At 40.5% G+C, this 19299-nt stretch overlaps 1 protein-coding gene across 2 annotated transcripts in view; it reads left to right on the forward strand.

Annotated features, from left to right (window-relative positions):
- Positions 1-18753, forward strand: part of SEMA3C (semaphorin 3C) — a 189392-nt gene extending 170639 nt beyond the window's left edge. For both annotated transcript variants that reach the window (XM_088468803.1, XM_088468804.1), the window contains exons 17-18: positions 3095-3225; positions 13028-18753. In XM_088468803.1, coding sequence (XP_088324929.1) covers positions 3095-3225; positions 13028-13438 — 542 coding nt within the window. In that variant the 3' untranslated portion in view covers positions 13439-18753. The remainder of the gene's footprint in view (positions 1-3094; positions 3226-13027) is intronic.
- Positions 18754-19299: the final 546 nt, after the last annotated feature.

Consider the following 19299-nt stretch of genomic DNA (forward strand, 5'->3'; position numbering starts at 1 on the left):
TTGGATCTTTGCCGCTGATGATCATTAATACCGACCTAGGGCCGTATTCAATTAGTGGCAAAAACGGCCGTTTTTCTCACCATAGGCGAATACGGCCGTTTTTCTCACCATAGGCGAATACGGCCGTTTTTCTCACCATAGGCGAATACGGACGTTTTTCTCACCATAGGCGAAAACGGACGTTTTTCTCACCATAGGCGAAAACGGCCGTTTTTCTCACCATAGGCGAAAACGGCCATTTTTCACCAAAAAAAAAGATGAAAATGCAAATTGACGGAAAAAAAACCTGGAGATAAGTTTTCTCCATCCCAGACCAGGTGAAAAAAAATGCAAAATCCATATTTTTGGCTAAAAATTTGGGAATTTCTTTCAGAACCCTTTGGACACCCCCCTAATGATACATTTCCTCAAAAAATATTGTAAATTGTGCACTTTGGCGAGAAACGACCGCTCAATTTTGGGTGGGAAAAAAATAAAAACGTTGAAAAATGGTTTTAATGTATTGGGTCTGATTTTCTGGGGGACGGTATGGATGTGTGAAGTGTTTCAAACATCGCACACGGTCGTAGCAGGCGCTTTATTTTTACGGTTTTTAAAATTGCGTTTGTACGACGCGAAAAAATATACTTGCACCCATTTTAACGTACCCCCAATTTACGTGGAACAGTAATTTTCTGGGAAAAAAATTGCTTCCTATCATTTTCAACGGTTTTTATTTTTTTTCACCCAAAATTGCGCCATCGTTTTTTGCCAAAGTGCGCAACTTACGAAATTTTGGGGGGCTAATTTATCATTAGGGGGGGTGTCCAAAGGGCTCTGAAAGAAATCCCCACATTTTTAGCCAAAAATATGGATTTTGCATTTTTTTTCGCCTGGTCTGGGATGGAGTAAACCTATCTCCAGTTTTTTTTGCCAATTGTGTTTTCGCCTATTTTTTGACGAAAATATTGCCATTTTTTGGAAAAAATTGCCGTTTTCTCCTATGGCGAAAAAAACGGCCGTTTTTGCCGCTAATTGAATATGGCCCCTAGTGTTAAAGTAAATACGCATAAAAAAATGTGCTTCACCCCCAAAAGTAGCAATGTGTTCCCAGCAACAGTGTTTATATCCTTATCTAGTTGCGGGAAATTTACCCCCATCCCCCCCAATAAAGGCAGCAACCCATACTAGGCTATGACAGCCTCGACTTCTGACAACATAACAGGGAATGCTGCAACCCATAGGGGAATAAACCCTGGGGAAAAATGCAGCCCCCCATTAATAAAAATGGCTCCATGCTAAAATCATTAGGGCTCTTCCCACTACCACCAGTGGCAAACGCAGGATTTCTAGAGGGGGGTTTCCAAATGCTTGATTTTAGAGTGAGTGTGACCAGTCCATGAAGAGGGTATAATTAGTACTTATCCAGCTTTAATATACATTATACAAAGTATATTGTGTGGCATAATTCCAGCATATACAGGACCAGCGATCACAGTAACCCATTAGATGCGGTAGTAAGTCCATCCTGTCTGAGTAGAATGTATTTTTTTCAGATGTGGGCATCATTCCAGAGCATTGGAGCAAGTCCGGGAGTCTGGGGGAGCGGCAGAAGAAGCTAGCACTGCCCTGGACATATATGTACATATTGGTCTCCTTATGTACTGAATAGTGTATTATTATACAGTATTAATAATTAACCCTATTGATGGTCTATAGCAGTGCACCCCTAACAGTGCATGTTTTCTACATCTCCTGGTTGGTGCACAGGTATATTTATTACTGGCTGACACATTTTAAAAGATCCACAGGTGGTGCTAATCATTTAATTTGTGCTACTGAGAAGAACATGCAGCGCTAGTAACATTCTATTATATTACTATTTCTATTGTGGTCATGGTGTGGGCTGGGGAGGGGGGTTTCCTGGCAGATGGAAACCTCCCCTGCGTTTGCCTATGACCACCTTCTGGTGGTGTTTGAGGTAATAAAATGTGTAAAGATGGTGTTGGGAGGAGCCCTAGTATGGGGAGTGTTTTTTCCAAGGGGGGAGGGCACATTTGTGTTTTTTGTGAACCCAATTCCACCAGGATATTTACACCTGTGGTGAACAGACTACAGCCGAGTGACGTTATGACTGTGGAATTCCACATTGTGGGTTTCCCTTTTATAGTCACTAGCCCAACCTGTCATAGTTTAGAACTGGTACCGTTTTCTGGGCGTGGGAGGTGGGGACCCCAAGCTGCTTGCCTATCTAAAAAAACCCTGATTAAATACCTCTGTAAATGAGATTAGAAAACCCACACAGAATACATTTCCATTGTGCTTTAACATAGTTGTTAAATGCTTTTAATTGCATTGACTATCCAATCTCAACAGGCAAATTTTTACCGATGCTGCTTGAACAGCAAGATAAGTAATTGCTGGTTATTTATAGCATTCTAATTTAAGATGTAGCTGACATGTCACTGTGTTCTCTGCATCTCCAATATCTAATGTACCGTACATTCAAAATCTAACTTGGTTTATTTGCTTTTGCAATGTACTTTTTGTTAATATCAAATGGAAAAGCAATTGATGGTATAAACATTAATAGTATAATGATTTATAATTATCATACTGGTTGAGTCTTTAATGAAATGAACAGATGAAGTTATAAACTATGCATCTAATAATATTTTGGTGCTAGGTAATTTTCACAAACTGAATAATCCTACTTTTGTAAAATAAATATTGAGTATTAACTAGTGACCAAAAATATTTAACATACAACAATTAGCCTTTCATGAGGTTTTCCATGCAAGTGACTGGATAATATTACAGATTAAAAGCAGATTATTATACGTGTAAGGTGTACAGCAAAATTTGATTACAGAGCATAGTTTCTGATTAACAATTTCCTTTGCGTTTCAATTTACATTTAATTTTTTTCCAGAATAAACTCATGATTCATTAATGATTGCTGATTTATAAGCTCAGATTGTCCAGGTCCTGGTGGTATAAAGCATGTGGTGTGGCTATATTCCCTTTGGCTCAGGTCTAGGTAGCTAAATATTTAGCAGCTTTGGAAAGGTCTGTACATGTGGCACAGTTTGAAGGTTTTTTTCTTTCTTTCCAGAATACAGGAACACTGAAGAGATTGTTCAGTATGGAGTCAGAAATAACACAACTTTCCTGGAGTGCATTGCAAAATCTCCACAGGCCTCTGTCAGATGGCTTCTACAGAAGGATAATGACCGGAGGAAAGAGGTGAGTTGTAGCACTGAATTTTAAACCAGAGTAATTGAGACAAACGAATAACTTAAATCAGTTTTGCTCCAGAAGATTCCATTTTAAATACCTTATAAGTACACACTGATGGACTACAGCTTATCTAAATGATTGCTGAATGTATCACTCTAATCACCTTTGGCAACTTGTTCCTCTCCTGATGTTGTTCAGCTGCAACTCTGCAAGTAATGTGATGTGCAGTACATTGCAGTATCAGGGAAACTCCTTAAAAATGGTACATGTTCTGTATAAAATAGAGAGCTGATATGCAATATGCAAATCATTACATTATGAAATTATTAAGATATGTGCCAGATTTGTCAAATTTCTGCAATTTTTAAACACAACACCTAAAACTGTTTTAAGCAGGCTCAGAGTCATACTGCAATACACAGTGTCTACAGTATACAAAGTACCCAGGATTTGTCTTCCCATTGAGACTGCGGTTTGGGTGGTCCGGGGGAATCTTTTCTACAGGCTGCCACGTTTTGCTAGCTTGTTTAATAAACATTATACAATTAATTATTTCAAGTACATTGGTTACATTATAACAGAGGAAGAACATTTTTCGTAGCCTGTTATAAATATATAGGGCCAAAATTAATAGGGTGAGAGTTTAGAAATTGTGAGAGTTTAGCAGTAAAACTCTTAAGGCGGGTATCCACTAATAGATATACAAACGAGAGCACGATTACGACATTGCAATCGTGCTCTCGTTTGTATATCTAGTGATGTGCCTAGACTGAACATTCATTCGTTCAGTCCAGGCACATCCCTCATCCCGCACATGCTGAACCTGACGAGATCGTCAGATTGACCAGCATGTATGGGCGATGTCGGATGTCGGAAGCAACCAGCGGGCACGCCCATCGCTGGTCGCTTCCGACCAAAACATGTCCGATGCATGAGCGATTTGCAAGCGATTGCATGATAACGACATCATTATTGTGCAATCGCTTGGTTAAATCGCTAAGTGGATACCTCCCTTTACACTATTACATTGATCGAGTTGTATTTTCATAATAGGAAACAGCTGGATGAGAGTTTAAATCTTGAGAGTTTTTTTAATCTGAAAAACATGCAGGTTTGTATGTTCTGTGACTGTATTACATTGGCTGAGTTTAAACTCTCACATTTTCAAAAGCCTCACCCTATTACATTTGGCCCATAGAATTGTTAAGAGGTTTCAGTTATTTGCATGCCTTGTTTTTTGTGTGTTTTCATTTTTATGTACTTTTTTTATCTGAAACCATAAGTGTTGTAATGCTTTTACATTTTACCCTACCTATTGTTGGAATATGTGTGTACAACTAGCGGTGGTATGGCAGAGCATAGGTACACACGGATGCCCTGAGTCAATGAGTGGGGTGTTTTTTCTTCAGCAATGTGAAATGTACAGCCGTACTCACAGTTATGTATACACAGACTTATTCATGGAACGGATCATGCAGATCACCAGCCGGTGACTGCATGTAGGTAGCAATGCAGAATGCAAATGGTGTCAGCGTCTCTAGGCGTGGATCAGTGGTAATATCGTGTCTCTCTAAGCTAAGTGGGAGATGTCCATCTTCCACTGTAGCAGTTTAACACAGTAACAAGAGGGCATTGTGAATGCGCATAAGTAAGGTCAGTGGCCATCTTGGTTGGGGACTTGACGCCTCCCTGTACAAACTAATATGGAGTATGCACAGTAGCGCTCTCTAGCTTCAACACCTTTAACCAAGCTGGCTCCACTTCAATTTATTATAAGTGTGGTTACTAGACCTATTTTACTTTCTACTATAATTGTTATACCAAGTCTGCAACTATCCTTCAGTCTTTATACAGACTCTCTATATTCCAGGACGTCAATCAAAAATCTGGCTTCAACTTTCAAAGCCAACACTGCTGCAATTCTTTTTTTTATTTTATTTATAATTCAAGAGACCAATGCCTTTCTTATACCAACACCTAGTCATTCCCTAGGATTTCTCCTGTGCTTTAGCTAGAAAATGGAGTGCCCTACTTCATTCTATTAGATTGAGCCCTAAATTTCAAAGCTGCTGAAGAATGCTTATTAAAGAACCATGAATCTACCTTTCTCTCTCTACCACCATACAATTCCCCAATTACTGATTCCTGCTCTATTACTGCATATGCTCAGGTACAGGCACCTTATTTTTGTATCAATGCAAAACCTGGTTCTGTGGTATATCAATATTTATATCACATGGCACAACATTTCTAACCATGAAAACTGAAATCTGGTGTCACAACTCTCGCTGGTATAATATGGGTGCTGACCTGACCAGATTTGGATAAAACCCAGAGCAGATGTCCCCTTTCATGGACAAACATCATCTTCCATGGACTTTTGTCCAGGAATGATGATGTTTGTCTATGAAAGATGACGTTTTGCCTCTTTCTACGACCCAACTTGGCGGGAAAATTCGAACCTATCCGAGCCTGCACATCCCTAATTTTAGCCCATACACTCCCGATAGGTTACTGCACTTCCAATACCATTGTCGACAATCTGCAATTGTTCCTCCTTAACCTCTTTTTTAAATGAAGAACAAATTATGTATTGTCAGCTGCTGAAAGGACAAATGGCCATCATTGCAGCACTCAGCACCGCACAGGGTGTTTTTTTTCTGGGGGAGGGGGTGTTGCCACACCTCTCTGATTCAACCACACTCCGCTCCCACCCAGTACCCGGGCCCTGAATGTACTTATATTAATTCTTAACAAAATACATATTTTAGTTTCCCTGTCACTATCCAAATGCTATGGTTATCCTATGGTACAGCTGCTAAGCTGGCAGAATGTCTTCTATCTTTCAGACCTTTTAGTCAGAATTTCCTAAGTCTTTACACTATGGGGAAGAGGATTATCTCCTAACCCCTCGATCTCATAATTCACCGGTTTTTGCTAAAAAAACCCGCCATATTTAAGTGAAATTAGCTGCCGGTAGTTGCCAAAGCGAAAACAGGCTGTTCAAGCAAGCTCTGACTTCTTGCTGGGTGAAACACATTGTATACTGCACATGTGCCAGTTTGCGCATGTGCATTGAGAGAGGGAACCTGACTGATGTCAGACGCCATGCAGCGAGCCTGTGAAAAAATGCATCTTGGGAACTTCAGGAGGAGGAGTTGAGTCCTTGAATCCCTGGCCAGATGAGACCGAGAGCCAATAGCAAAGTACTGAAGGTGGCGTTATGTTTGTTTGAAAAAAAATAGATAAACAACTTTATATAATTATTGTCTGGTGCAATCCTCCATTAGATCCTATGGGGGATTTGTTCAGTAAACAGTGAAAAGCTTGAGAAATCTGTGATTTCTAAAGGCTTTTCTCTCCACTTAAATATGGTGAAAACCTAAGTACATGTATCGCATTTTCCTGCTATTATGCTGGAAAAGTGTGAAAATTTTATTTAGTAAATAGTTCCCCAGGTATCATTTGTGTGGGTACTGCAAATAGTGATATTCATGTTGGAATGCAACCTGCACAAAGGGTGCCAAAATAGGCTAAGTGAAGGGGAGAGAGCTACTGTTGCTAAGCACACTTTTACTTCCTCTCACAGATTGGTTACAATGCTACTGTATATAAATTGGATATAATAAGACTTCTTTGCCTATAGTATCATACAGAGCACATTCCTCACAGCATTTGCTGCTCTTGTTTTTTCTGAGCTTTTACATGAAGCATATACAGTACTCAAGGCTGGTATCAGTAATGTAAGTGAAAATAAATTGCATTCTGCTATGAAAGCATTGTCAAACACATATTAATGAGTGTCATGAATATATAAGCCTTCTTTGAACAAGCCATCATGGCCACTCCTTCTTGGGTGCATGGTTACTCAGTGAGATGGGTCCTTCAAGGATGCTCTACTCTGTTTCAGTTGTTGACACTCCGGAGGACAGGTCTCGGATTCAACTTGCACGCAACGGTGAGAAGCAGGACATGACTAAGAATGTCTAGAAGGACAACATACGAGAACTGTCGCACCTCTGTGTCGACTGCAATGCACTGCCATTCCTATTCTCCAAATGGGAATTTAATACAGGTTTATGTGGAAAATCATCATTGGTAATTCTGGCCTCAGATCTCGGGTTTTCACCTATCTGTTCTTGTATACCAGGTGGAAAACAACGACCCTAAACTGGAGTGTAAGACATGCACTGTCAAGTGTGGGACCTTATATAGACAGGTGTATGCCTTTAAAAATCATGTCCAATCAACTGAGTTTACCACAGGTGGACTCCAATTAAGCTGTAGGAACATCTCAAGGATGATCAGTGGAAACAGGATGCACCTGAGCTCAATTTTGAGCTTCATGGCAAAGGCTGTGAATACTTATGTACATGTGTTTTTGTTTTTTTTAATTAAATTTGCAAAAATCTAAAAAAAAACGTTTTACACGTTGTCATTATGGGGTATTGTGTGTAGAATTTTGAGGACAAAAATTAATTTATTCCATTTAGGAATAAGGCTGTAACATTATAAAATGTGGGAAAAGTGAAGCGCTGTGAATACTTTCCAGATGCACTGTATGTCAGGCCTACAAATATTTCTTCTAACAGTGAGATACACAATCATTGAAACAATTTACACAGCTTAGTAATTACATGTTGTCACACTGCATTTTGGGTGAATTTCTATAAGGTTATATTTAGTAATTAGTTGGTTACAGTTTCAGTGTCTCATTATACACACATGAGGGAAAAACAATAATGTAATGAAAGTCTGACTCACCAGTATCAGTTCATCAGCTACAACACAAATAGTCAATATATAAGGGAAAAACATAATAATGTAATGGAACTCTGACCAGTTCATCAGTTACATGATAAATAGGCAAAAAGTTTCTGATTCTACAGCTATTTTTCCTAGTTTAAGCCTGCTCCGGTTAGCACTAGGGGGTAAATTTATTAAGCAGCGGGTTCGAAATCCAGGCTGTTTTGTAGCAGCTTACTAGCAGGATTGCATCCAACAGATTTACTTAGCTCAAACTTGCAGCAAAACCATTGAGAAAACACACTTTAAATTAGAATAGAACATCAAATAAATGACTACCAATGTTCTTCCATTTTGAGAATAGGAACCCTAGCTTTACTAAGTGGCACAATCTCACTTTTCCTCCCCATCCCCCAAATAGCACAGAGTTTGAAGAGCCCCAGGGCTGGGAGTCCTTATGGAGGGAAGGTCCCATTTTTTGAAGGGACCCCACTTCCTTAGGGATCCCAGTCCTAGACTGACCGTTCCAGGGAAGGTTTCAAATATGGCAGGGGACCCAACGCCAAGCGAGCCCATTTCTGGCTGGTACAGCCTGGTGCTGGGAGTGAAGAATTGCTGGGACCACTGCACAATTTTCCCCCCTATTTTTCACTAGCATACTAGGCTTAAAACCCGGGACAGGTCATGAAATTGCATGAGATTCTTATGCCTTTTCTTTTTAAAATTTACAGTTTTTATCTAACTGTATTTTTCCACTATACAAGTCTGCACAGATCTCAGGATGTGTGCATGCTTGCAAACCATGGTGGGATTGCTGCAGGATAGCAGTTTAGTAACCACTGGGGATCAAACAACCCTTAGTAAATACTGTCTTTTAGATCTAGAACTCATCGTCAATCTTTGTTTGGTTCCTTTGGGTTCTAAATAAGAGCAACCCGTCACTTAGTAAATCTTGCTCTAGATCTTCTGAATAGACCCAAGATCTTCTATTCAGCAGCACTTGTCTCAGACACAAACAAGAATCAGGGGTGGTAACTAGCATTATTCAGATACAGCGATCTGTAACAGCCATCATTTGCTCAGCCAGAGTTTTTCCCAGACTACATGTAGTAACTGTAATGGGGCACATCCACTAGCAGACTTTGAAACGACTGCACGACTACGACATTGTAATCATGCAGTCTTTTCACAGTCTGTGCTGTGCCTACACTGAAAGATCAGTCGTTCAGTGTAGGCACATCAATCATCAATCATCATGCACATTATCGTCAGTTTGACCAGCATGTTCGGCCGATGATTGATGTCGGAAACGACCAGCTGGAGTGCGCATCGCTGGTCGTTTCCGACATTATTGTGCCCGATTCATGCACGATTCATGAGCGATTGAACGTTAACGATATCGTTATCGTTCAAACGCTCATAGAAATCGGCAAGTGGATGTGCACTTTAACATATAGATTAAACTGCTAGAAACATAAGCATCTATTAAGTAAATGTCAAGAACAGTACATCATCTCATTTTCAGTCATTTCCCCCTGCGTGTGTAGTGTATTTTGTGTTGTATGTATAAACTTATTACTTTAATAAATCATATATTTTTTGGGTTGAAAAATATAAACCTCATGTTTTACTACAACTTTGTATACACAGAATAACTAGTTAGAAGTTCTTATGCTGCTTTTATTATTCACTTCCCACTAAGGAAATTTCTTTCATGTATATGTCAGAGATATTTTACAGTTTGGACCTGCTAACATTACAGCATGGCCGAAATCACCAGCTGTTTCTTACTTCTAGACAATAGCAGCATCATTGTCTGGAAATTATTCTTCCCATTGCCAAGAGACAAATGTTACTTGGATTTATATTACAGGGAAAGAATATGTATATGGTGCGCTCTTTGGAGTGAAAGTTAAGATAGAAAATTGTTCGGAACTAGCTGCAGTACGTGAGGCAGTTGAGCATGTCAGCCTCTTACAATAATGTATCTGTATAGAGTGGGCACAAATGTTACATACCTAAATATATACAGTTCATTTTTAGGATCTTTACACTTATGTCAACAGTCTTATATTACTTTGCAATGTACTTATTGCTAGAATAGATGAGAAATTTATTTTCTTCTTGTTTTATATACACTGTAATAATTTTCTGTCAGCTTCTTATATTTATACTTCCATGTGAAAATGAATATTATTATTATTAAACATACTGACTATAGTTTATTGTCACATACATCACATCCTCAGTTGAGTGCATATCCCCCCACTCCATACTGACTACGTATTTCAGTCATTTTAATTTTCATCATCTTAAAACTAACAAATTACATATGATAATAATACAATATATAGTATTCTTGCACAAACCAATATATGAAATACTTTTACATACATGTAATTGGTAGCAGAGACATTTTTTTCAGATATGTTCAGCAGAGCCGTAACTAGACTTTTTTGTTCCCTGTGCAAGAGAGAGCATTGGTGCCCCCCCATTTTTTAAACAGGGACATAAGATAGTGCACCTATAAAGGGGAAGAGATAGGGGAGGCCAGGCGATGCGGGGGATAAAAGAAGAGGAAGCTACAAGTGAGAATGATAATAAACAGGAAAATTGACAGGTACAAACAGCAGCCCCTGCCCTGTGGTGCCCTGTGCCATGGCACTGGTCGCACTACCCTAGTTACAGCCCTGACTTTCAGTATTCACTAAGGCCGAGTACACATCAGAACGATGCATTCCTGGCCGAGATATCGAACCGTGTGTACACACTGCACGTTGCAGTGCTACAATGGCATGATGTACAATGACATGCTGTGTTTAGCACCATGACATTGTACACAATATCTTCTGATTGACTGTGCAGCTCGACCAACCAGAAGATATTGAATCCAACCTACAGAAGTGCGCAATTGCAGGTACACACTGAACGATCTTCACAAGGAAAGGACAAATCTTGAAGATAACGACCTAGTGTGTACCCACCCTAAGGACTCTATTCATCATCACAAAATAAGCCCGATTTACAATGTTTGTTTCTCAAGCTGTAACAAAAGAGATATCACTCATACCTCCTTGTTACAAAACTGTCCTAGTAATTTTCACACTCCCAATACTTAAGTATGGGGATGTTAAAATTGTAGGATTCATCAAGCTCTGAAAATGCTGTATTTTGGGAATTTGAAAGTGAAACTGATTTCCACCCTGGGACGGTGTTCAGTTCCCCGAATGTGCTAACAATCTGCCAGCAGCTTGTGTAGCAGCGTGATCTATTCAGATCACTCACGCTGTGCAGCCCGCTTCTACTCCTCCCGGTCGTCTGCTCGCTGCACCCACCTTCTGCTGGTCACAGCTGCCTTCTCCCTGTAGGGTGTCTGTAGAAGGAGAGTGGTGATGCGTGAAGGTGCTGTAGAGCCTGTACTGTCACTGTGCCCGGCAGACGGCGGTTGCTACCTGCTCCCTGCTTGGCAGCTGTGTTTCTCTATTGATTATCTGTCCTTGGTGATGGAGGACTGACGCCAGCGCAGCATCATGCACTATGACATCATGCATCGCAGCGTCATTCATTAAATGCGCAGTACCATAACAGACTGAAGCAACTGACGCACCATTTATAAAAGAAGTTGAAATATGGCGCAATACAGTGTCAGCCCAATCCTACTCCTTAATTCCTGCCCAATCAGGTATAAAGACAAATGCATACAATAGTGTAAGAAGAAGATCAAAGGCGATACAGACACATAACTTAATGAAATTAATGGATTTTTTTTCACACCAAAACAGTCCAGAGCATAATGCTTGTAGTATTCCAAAGGCCTTCAAACAGCTTCTTCCTCTCATTCAAAGTTACTCCAAGACATAGATGGGAGTATGGGAAAAAAAAACAGCCACATTTTTGTGGGGGTGAACCTCTGGGCCCTGGACGGGTGTACCCTTTGTACACCCCCTGACGCCGGGCCTGCTCACAGCTTGGTTTACAGTCGGCATAGCGTCACTGACTAAACACAGAGGCCTGGGAACAATTTGCTAATCAGCTCCAGGCGGTAGCTCAGCTTTCAAGGCCCATATCTGAAAATTGTAATTTTGGGCTTTAGTGGTCCTTTAATAACACATACGTTTATTGTTATTTATTATATGAATAATTAATGTTTACGGTATATGATTATGTGAAAAAATAGTCTATGATAAATAGTAAATTTATCTGTAGCTTTTGTAATGTATAATTTTACATGTATTAAATAAAAACACGTGTCTAATAGTGGTTTTAAATATAATAAAAGTACTATCTATTGACCAACAGGTATCACTCATTATGAAAAATGTATTACATGAGTGATAAGGTGAGAGACTAGTGGTACGCTGCGCAAATCACTCATCTATAATCAGGGCCGTACAGAGCAGGACCGTAACTGGGTACTGTAGGAGGTGTGGCCTAATTGTGGAGGTGTGACCACATACCCCTACAAAAAATTATGGAAAAACTATGCGCGTCACCATGCAGTTTCCAGTGGGGGTGCTATGTGCCAGGGGCAGTTCCAGGGGCAGGTGATCGATGCGATCGCTTTTCCCTGCACATCATACACGTAGAGGAGACTGCTGCTGCTCAGCGACCTCCCTGGACCCACCGCAGCCCCAGCCTATAATATCTGAATTTAGTCACCTGTATTATCTGGCACATCCACTAGGTGGCATTAATGGGTGATTGAACAATAATGATATCGTTATCGTTCAATCACCCATTAATCGTGCATGCATCGGGCACTAAAACGTCGGAAACGACCAACGATGCACGCTCCCGCTGGTCGTTTCCGACATATCGATTCGCCTGAACATGCCGGTCAATCTGCTGATAACGACAGACTGACCATGTTCAGGGATGATGGAAGGTGCCTACACTGAGCGACATATCGTTCAATGTGGGCACTGCGCAGTTTAATGAACGACTGAACGATAATGATATCATTATCGCTCAGTCCTTCACTATTCGGCATGTGGATGTGCGCCTTTACTGTCAAGATATTTATTTTTGTAAAGTAATATATTTTGTTTTTCTCCTTTTATAGGTGAAATTAAATGAAAGGCTCATTTCTACTGGCCAAGGACTTCTTATCCGTTCTGTCCAGGATAATGACCAAGGACTGTATCACTGCATAGCCACAGAGAACACCTTTAAGCAAACGATTGCGAAAATCAATTTAAAAATCTTAGAGCCGGAGCTTGTAACTTTCATGACTGATAAATCTCAATTGATCTGGGCCAGTACATTGAGTGGACTACAATTTCATCCCAAGGACCTCACAGGATCATTCAGTCACTCTGAGATGCAGATGATAAACCAGTACTGCAAAGAGAGTAGGCAGAAAAAGAGTCAGGCCGCAGCCATTCCAAAACTAAAAGGGGATTACAGCAAATTAAAAGTCCTTATGAACACCAGGAAAAGCAGGAACAGAAGAAATCAGTTACCTGGGTCTTAAGCATTTGTTTTTTTTTTTTAATTACAGACAAACAGTATGATTCTATCAATATAATAATTTCAATTGGATAATTAATATCATGGCATCATGTGAACATATGATGTTAAATGTGTTTTTTTTTCCTTTTATAACAGCAACTAAGCATGTTTGCATGTTCCTCCAGTATTACGTTGGCTGGCTAAACATGCATACATGAATCCTAGGTGAATTGTGTTTTCATATTAGCTTTTGTAAGCTTAAGTTAATATTAAACCTTATTTATTATTTTTTTATCCAAATAGAAATGAAACTGATCATAAAGTTAACAATGTCCTTTCTGTTACAAACACTTCCCGTTAGTTTATAGAGATGACTACATAAATGTACTACCGTGTTTCCCCGATAATAAGACACTGTCTTATTTTTTATTTGGGTCAAAAAAACTCCATAGGGCTTATTTTTGGGGTAGGGCTTATTTTAATGAACATTGACAGCATCATGCCCTCAAGTCCTGCTTTATCCCCATCATGCCCTCAGTCCTGCTTTATCCCCATCATGCCCTCAAGTCCTGCTTTATCCCCATCATGCCCTCAAGTCCTGCTTTATCCCCATCATGCCCTCAGTCCTGCTTTATCCCCATCATGCCCTCAAGTCCTGCTTTATCCCCATCATGCCCTCAGTCCTGCTTTATCCCCATCATGCCCTCAGTCCTGCTTTATCCCCATCATGCCCTCAGTCCTGCTTTATCCCCATCATGCCCTCAGTCCTGCTTTACAATTCTTTACTTTTTTTTGTTTTGTTAGGGCTTATTTTCGGGGTAGGGCTTATTTTGTACCGTATTTTTGGGAAACACGGTATATATAATGGATTGCTCCATAAATGTGTCTAAATACATTGTTACTAAGAACATTAATAGGCAAAGTGGTTTGAAGAATGTCATCGTACAGTATAGGGGGAGATGTGTTAATGTGCAGGCAGCGGCCATTATCTGTATGGACTCGCTTCACCATTGGATCGCTGTGAAAACGGTCCTCTTAACAGCCGCATGTATGAATCTTGCTGATTTAGAAGTGTGAGTGTGCTAAATCACCTGTCCGGTGATCTGCGCCCTTCCACGCCTAGCTCTCCTCTGCGGCGTTGGAGATTGGTCTGCACCTGCGCCGCTTGTTGGTCTCCCAGTGGCCTGTGCAGTTGTGGGTTCATGCATGCGCGTTTAACTCGGGGCTGTCGCTGACAGCTCGTTCACCTCAGCAGCACTACACAGACAGATTTTGTACACACAATAAAGTTTATTGAAAAGGAACAAAAATAAAAAAACACAGACAGGACAGGAGACTGCCAGTGCCGTATCAGCACGACAAAATCGGTAAAAGGAACAATTCGTAACGGTCTGCAACAAGACCGTTCATATATACCGTAACATATTTGCTCTCTATCTAAAGGATAGAAGCACCGATAAAGACTGGGGTGTATAGCGCCCGAGGCATGAAAACACACACCAGGGCCATCATGCATGCGGGTATGCGATATCTGCAACACATAGAGAGGGAGATGCATTATAGCGGCACCTGCACCTAGCGTGCCACTATAACGCTTCCTGCTTCGCCTCTCTACTGAGGCGAAGCAGGAAGCACTAATGATGAGATGTATTAGCATCTCATCTGCCAGAGTGGGGGAGTGATAACTTCCCCCTCTGGCAATCCCCGCTAGAGTCCACAGCGCATCAGCCTAGTACTGATGCGCTGTGTACTCAGTCCACTGAGCATGCGCGGGATCTCGCAATTATCGCAAGATCCCGTGTGTAGCCCTGGAGCCGGCAGCCCTCGCAGCAGGGACAGCGCTATCCCTGCTGTGGGGATAGGGCATCGCCAGGCTGTAGCTGTCAATAACAGCAGCTGCAGCGGGTGGAACAGTCAGGCGAACTGACCATTCATACATATCCCAGGCTATTGGCGCTGCTATCTTGTAGATAGCTGCGCTGATAATGACAGAGGAGCATACTGCCAAACCCCAGATCATACATCAGGGAGAAGTATCAGTGCACATAACATGCACTAATACCGCTTCGATGCTTCATACATCTCCCCCAATGTGCGCTGTTACCGATAATCCCCATAACAATCAGTCATACATCTCCCCCATTCTTACCAAAACAATGCAACAAATCACTCCCACCTTATATGATGCATTTATCGTAATGCACATAGATATTTACATTTACTGACATACTGTAGGGGTAGATGTACTAAGCCTTGGGGAGAGAGATACAGTACTGACCAATCAGCTCCTACTGTAACTGTCATTTTTCAAATACAGACAGTAAAATGACAGTTTGGCGCTGATTGGTACTTTATCTCTCTCCAAGGCTTAGTACATTTACTCCATAAACTCAATAGAAAGAAGAAAAACTGAACTTTATTTATTTATTTGATTAGTAAGATGGTCTTTGGAATAGATGAAATAGTGAAAGATGACATTTTAGGGCTGTAATAGATCTATGGTTGCAATTACATTATTGTCTTTTAAAATATAGTTGTTTTCTTATTAAAAAGGGAAAGTTTTAATGTGCAAAACAGTGCAAAGTGTTCTTATACTTTCTACTGCTTAGTAAAATATATTGTTTTTATATGATGTGGTTTTTGTCAGGGAACATGGAGATCAATTAGCCTTGTACTAATCCCATCCTGAATATTTTATTAAGAATTACCCATAGTAAGTATAAAAAAGAACCAAAATTAAGTGTATACATTTTGTAACCCAAATACAAAGCAATAGGATTGGGAGTGATGATGCTTATGGCGCTGGGAAATGGTTTGTCAATATGAAAAAATGTTTTTTTAGTATTTCAGAAGTTTGCAACCTGATTCAGTAAGGATTGCAACTGCGTTTGCAATAGCGATTACGCACGCAGTCTAACTGCGATAGTATGCTAATCCATTGCGATCGCTATGTGGTCGCAGCATTACATAAGGACGTCCACCTTACACACATCAGTAATGTTTAGCAAGACTGCAAAACCATCAGTAACATCGAGCACCATCGCAGCCACACGCACACTTGTACAAGCTCTGATCTTACTCAGGAATTACTAACTTCCTCGCACGTTATGAGTGCTCAGGCTGCATAAGGCATCTCAGTGGTTAATGTATGCACGCCCCTGTAATGGTGTTCAAATGCCCTGTGTTTTGTCGACCACCCCCTGTTACCACCCACAAATGGCAGTTCCTGTCAATCACTCTACGATGGGTCTGTATAGTCACTGCGATCGCAGTCCCGATCACAGTGGCCGATTCGCGCACACGCACTGCGATGCATACACATGCACAGGACACAACAATCGGCCGGTTGTGTGCGTAATCGCAGTTGCGATCAGTAGTAAATCCATCCCTCAGTCACACACAGATGTACAAATGTTACACATCAAATTGATAAGTGTAATCTAGCAAAGTAGTTTTGTAGCTCCCAGATGTTTTATTTATGCTAATAAGACACATATTTTGAGCAAGAAACATGCGCGGCCGAGTCGACCGGGATCTGGCAGGCTGAGGGGCTATTTGCCGCGACTCGAACAACTGTTTATGGAGACACATCTGTAACTTAAAAAAAATATATTGGTTTTCAGGCAGAGTAACATTTTGAATAAATGTTTTTGAAGTGAAAGTTTCCATCAAACTAATCCTGCATTCATCGCTGTTGGAAAGAACGATAGTGCTCTTTCTTGCTGAATTTCAGTGCTGGACAATAATCCTGTTGTTAGTTACTCAGTGATTGAAATTTAATTAATAATTTTTTTTTTTTTGCAAAATCAGTTTGCTATATACAGGTCCAGTACATGTTTGTGCCAGTTGTGGTATCAGCATTACCAGCTTTACTGAAGAATATAAGCTGAGCATTGTCAGGGCTGTGGCAATCCTTCCATTGTCACATGATGCACTACTGTATGATTTATTCCATTTATTTAAATCGTGTCTATCGCATCCATCATAATACTCTGGGGTAAATAGAGATTTTAGAAGTGGAGATGTTGACCATAGCAACCAATCAGATTCTAACTGTTATGTTCTAGAATGTGCTAGTTAAATGTTAAGTAGGATCTGATTGGTTGCTATGGCCAACATCTCCACTTCTAAAAACCCTGACTTTAGTACATATACTCCAAAGTCTGAATTTGGGGTTGATGTCTCAAGTGCCATTATCAGGAGGAAAATATCCGCAAGTGCTTGACATTATACTTACTAACATGGGACTTAAAGGACTATAAAGAAAAAAGTTTAGTCTGCTCTAACTGATCTTGTCATGATACATTTGTCTTGCAGTTTCCTGTCATGCATATACATAGATCTTCCTCTTGTCATGTCAGTTCTTTTGAAAATTTATACTAGCTGTGAAATGTGTGAGTTTTATCTGATTAATGTGTCATAAATATATATTTGACCCTCTTATAATTAATTATTTCCGGATGGGGTAAATTAACATTATACCATTACGGGAGAGTGAGAATGCCTTTTTCTCATATTCCTCTCTTTGCCTAGTTTGCCCATACACACATACACAATGGACCTCATTCAGAGTTGTATGCATACCCAATGGTTTAGGTACAGCTCCGATGTTTGCCGATCAGCTCCTGTGCCGGATCTGTTTTGCGCATGTGCCAAACATGATTTACATGCTGCAGCCGTTATGGTACTGAAAAGGGGAGTGTTTTCGAAAATGGGGCAAGTCGTCCCTGTTTTTGAAACATGGTTACTCAGATGACCGATGTTCACACAAGTGATCCATTGGCGGGTGCAGAAGTGGATAAGAGAATCCGGCAGATGGCGTCTATTTACACAAGACGCCTCCTGCGGCATTATTATATCATCGCATATTATAAAGGCACAGCGACTGTGTGATCAGGCCCAATAATCAATACTGCAATTATCTCCACATCATACAGTAAAGGTCTTTGTTATTAATGCAAAGGAGAACATAGAACAGCCTGTGACCCTGCCTTGGCTGCTATATCCTAAACCATTTCATGGTTCCCTCTCATAGGATCGCATTTCGTTTTATAACATAGTGAGATTTGCCCACCACCTTGTACAAATAACAGTTCTGCTGTAAGTGAATTGGGGATTCTTCATATATGTACTAGTAAATCTTCATTGTTAAGATTTTTAAATTGTAGTATCAACTCAAACTACTATTGTAACAGACACATTAACAGGTATAAACATAAATACAATTCTGATTTCATGACATTTAAGGGCTCTTTTGTAGCTTTTAAACTTACAATGTGTAGAATATTCTGATACGGTATGTCTTATTTCATTCATTGTAATAAAACATTAGAAGTAATAATTAGTCATTATTATTCGTATGCTTACACAGGTTCATTATCTCGTAAATATACATATTGATTTCTGGGCCATGTTTACAGACATACAGTATGTCACCTGCATAGAAAGATACCATAGTCCTATTAGACTCAGTGATATGAATTCATGTCAGACCTCACTTGTGCAGTGAACTTAAGCTGTGCACACATTTTACGATGTGTACCCAGCCGACCTATCGTGCGACGCGACCTGGCAGAGTTCCTGGCATCAGCAAGTGCATACACACTTGCCGATGTCGGGAGCGACAGCGGGGGGCATGCTGCATTTGGCAGCATGGCCCTCGCTAACGATGTATGCATGCAGGTCCGAGGGGCGAAGATGCTGACAATGCATGGGAGCATGCATTGTCAGTGCCATTGAGGGTACCCACTAGACGATGTGCCCGGATCGGACGTCATATCGAGTGTGTACCAGCCATAAATCTCTGGCAATGTTACATATTTGGTAATATTCTGTTTAAACTCACAAGCACAAATTAACACAATGGGGCAGATGTACACCTGT

The sequence above is a fragment of the Taudactylus pleione genome, unplaced genomic scaffold (genome assembly GCF_031769625.1).
Source record: "Taudactylus pleione unplaced genomic scaffold, aTauple2 ptg000086l, whole genome shotgun sequence".
Classification (NCBI taxonomy): Eukaryota; Metazoa; Chordata; class Amphibia; order Anura; family Myobatrachidae; genus Taudactylus; species Taudactylus pleione.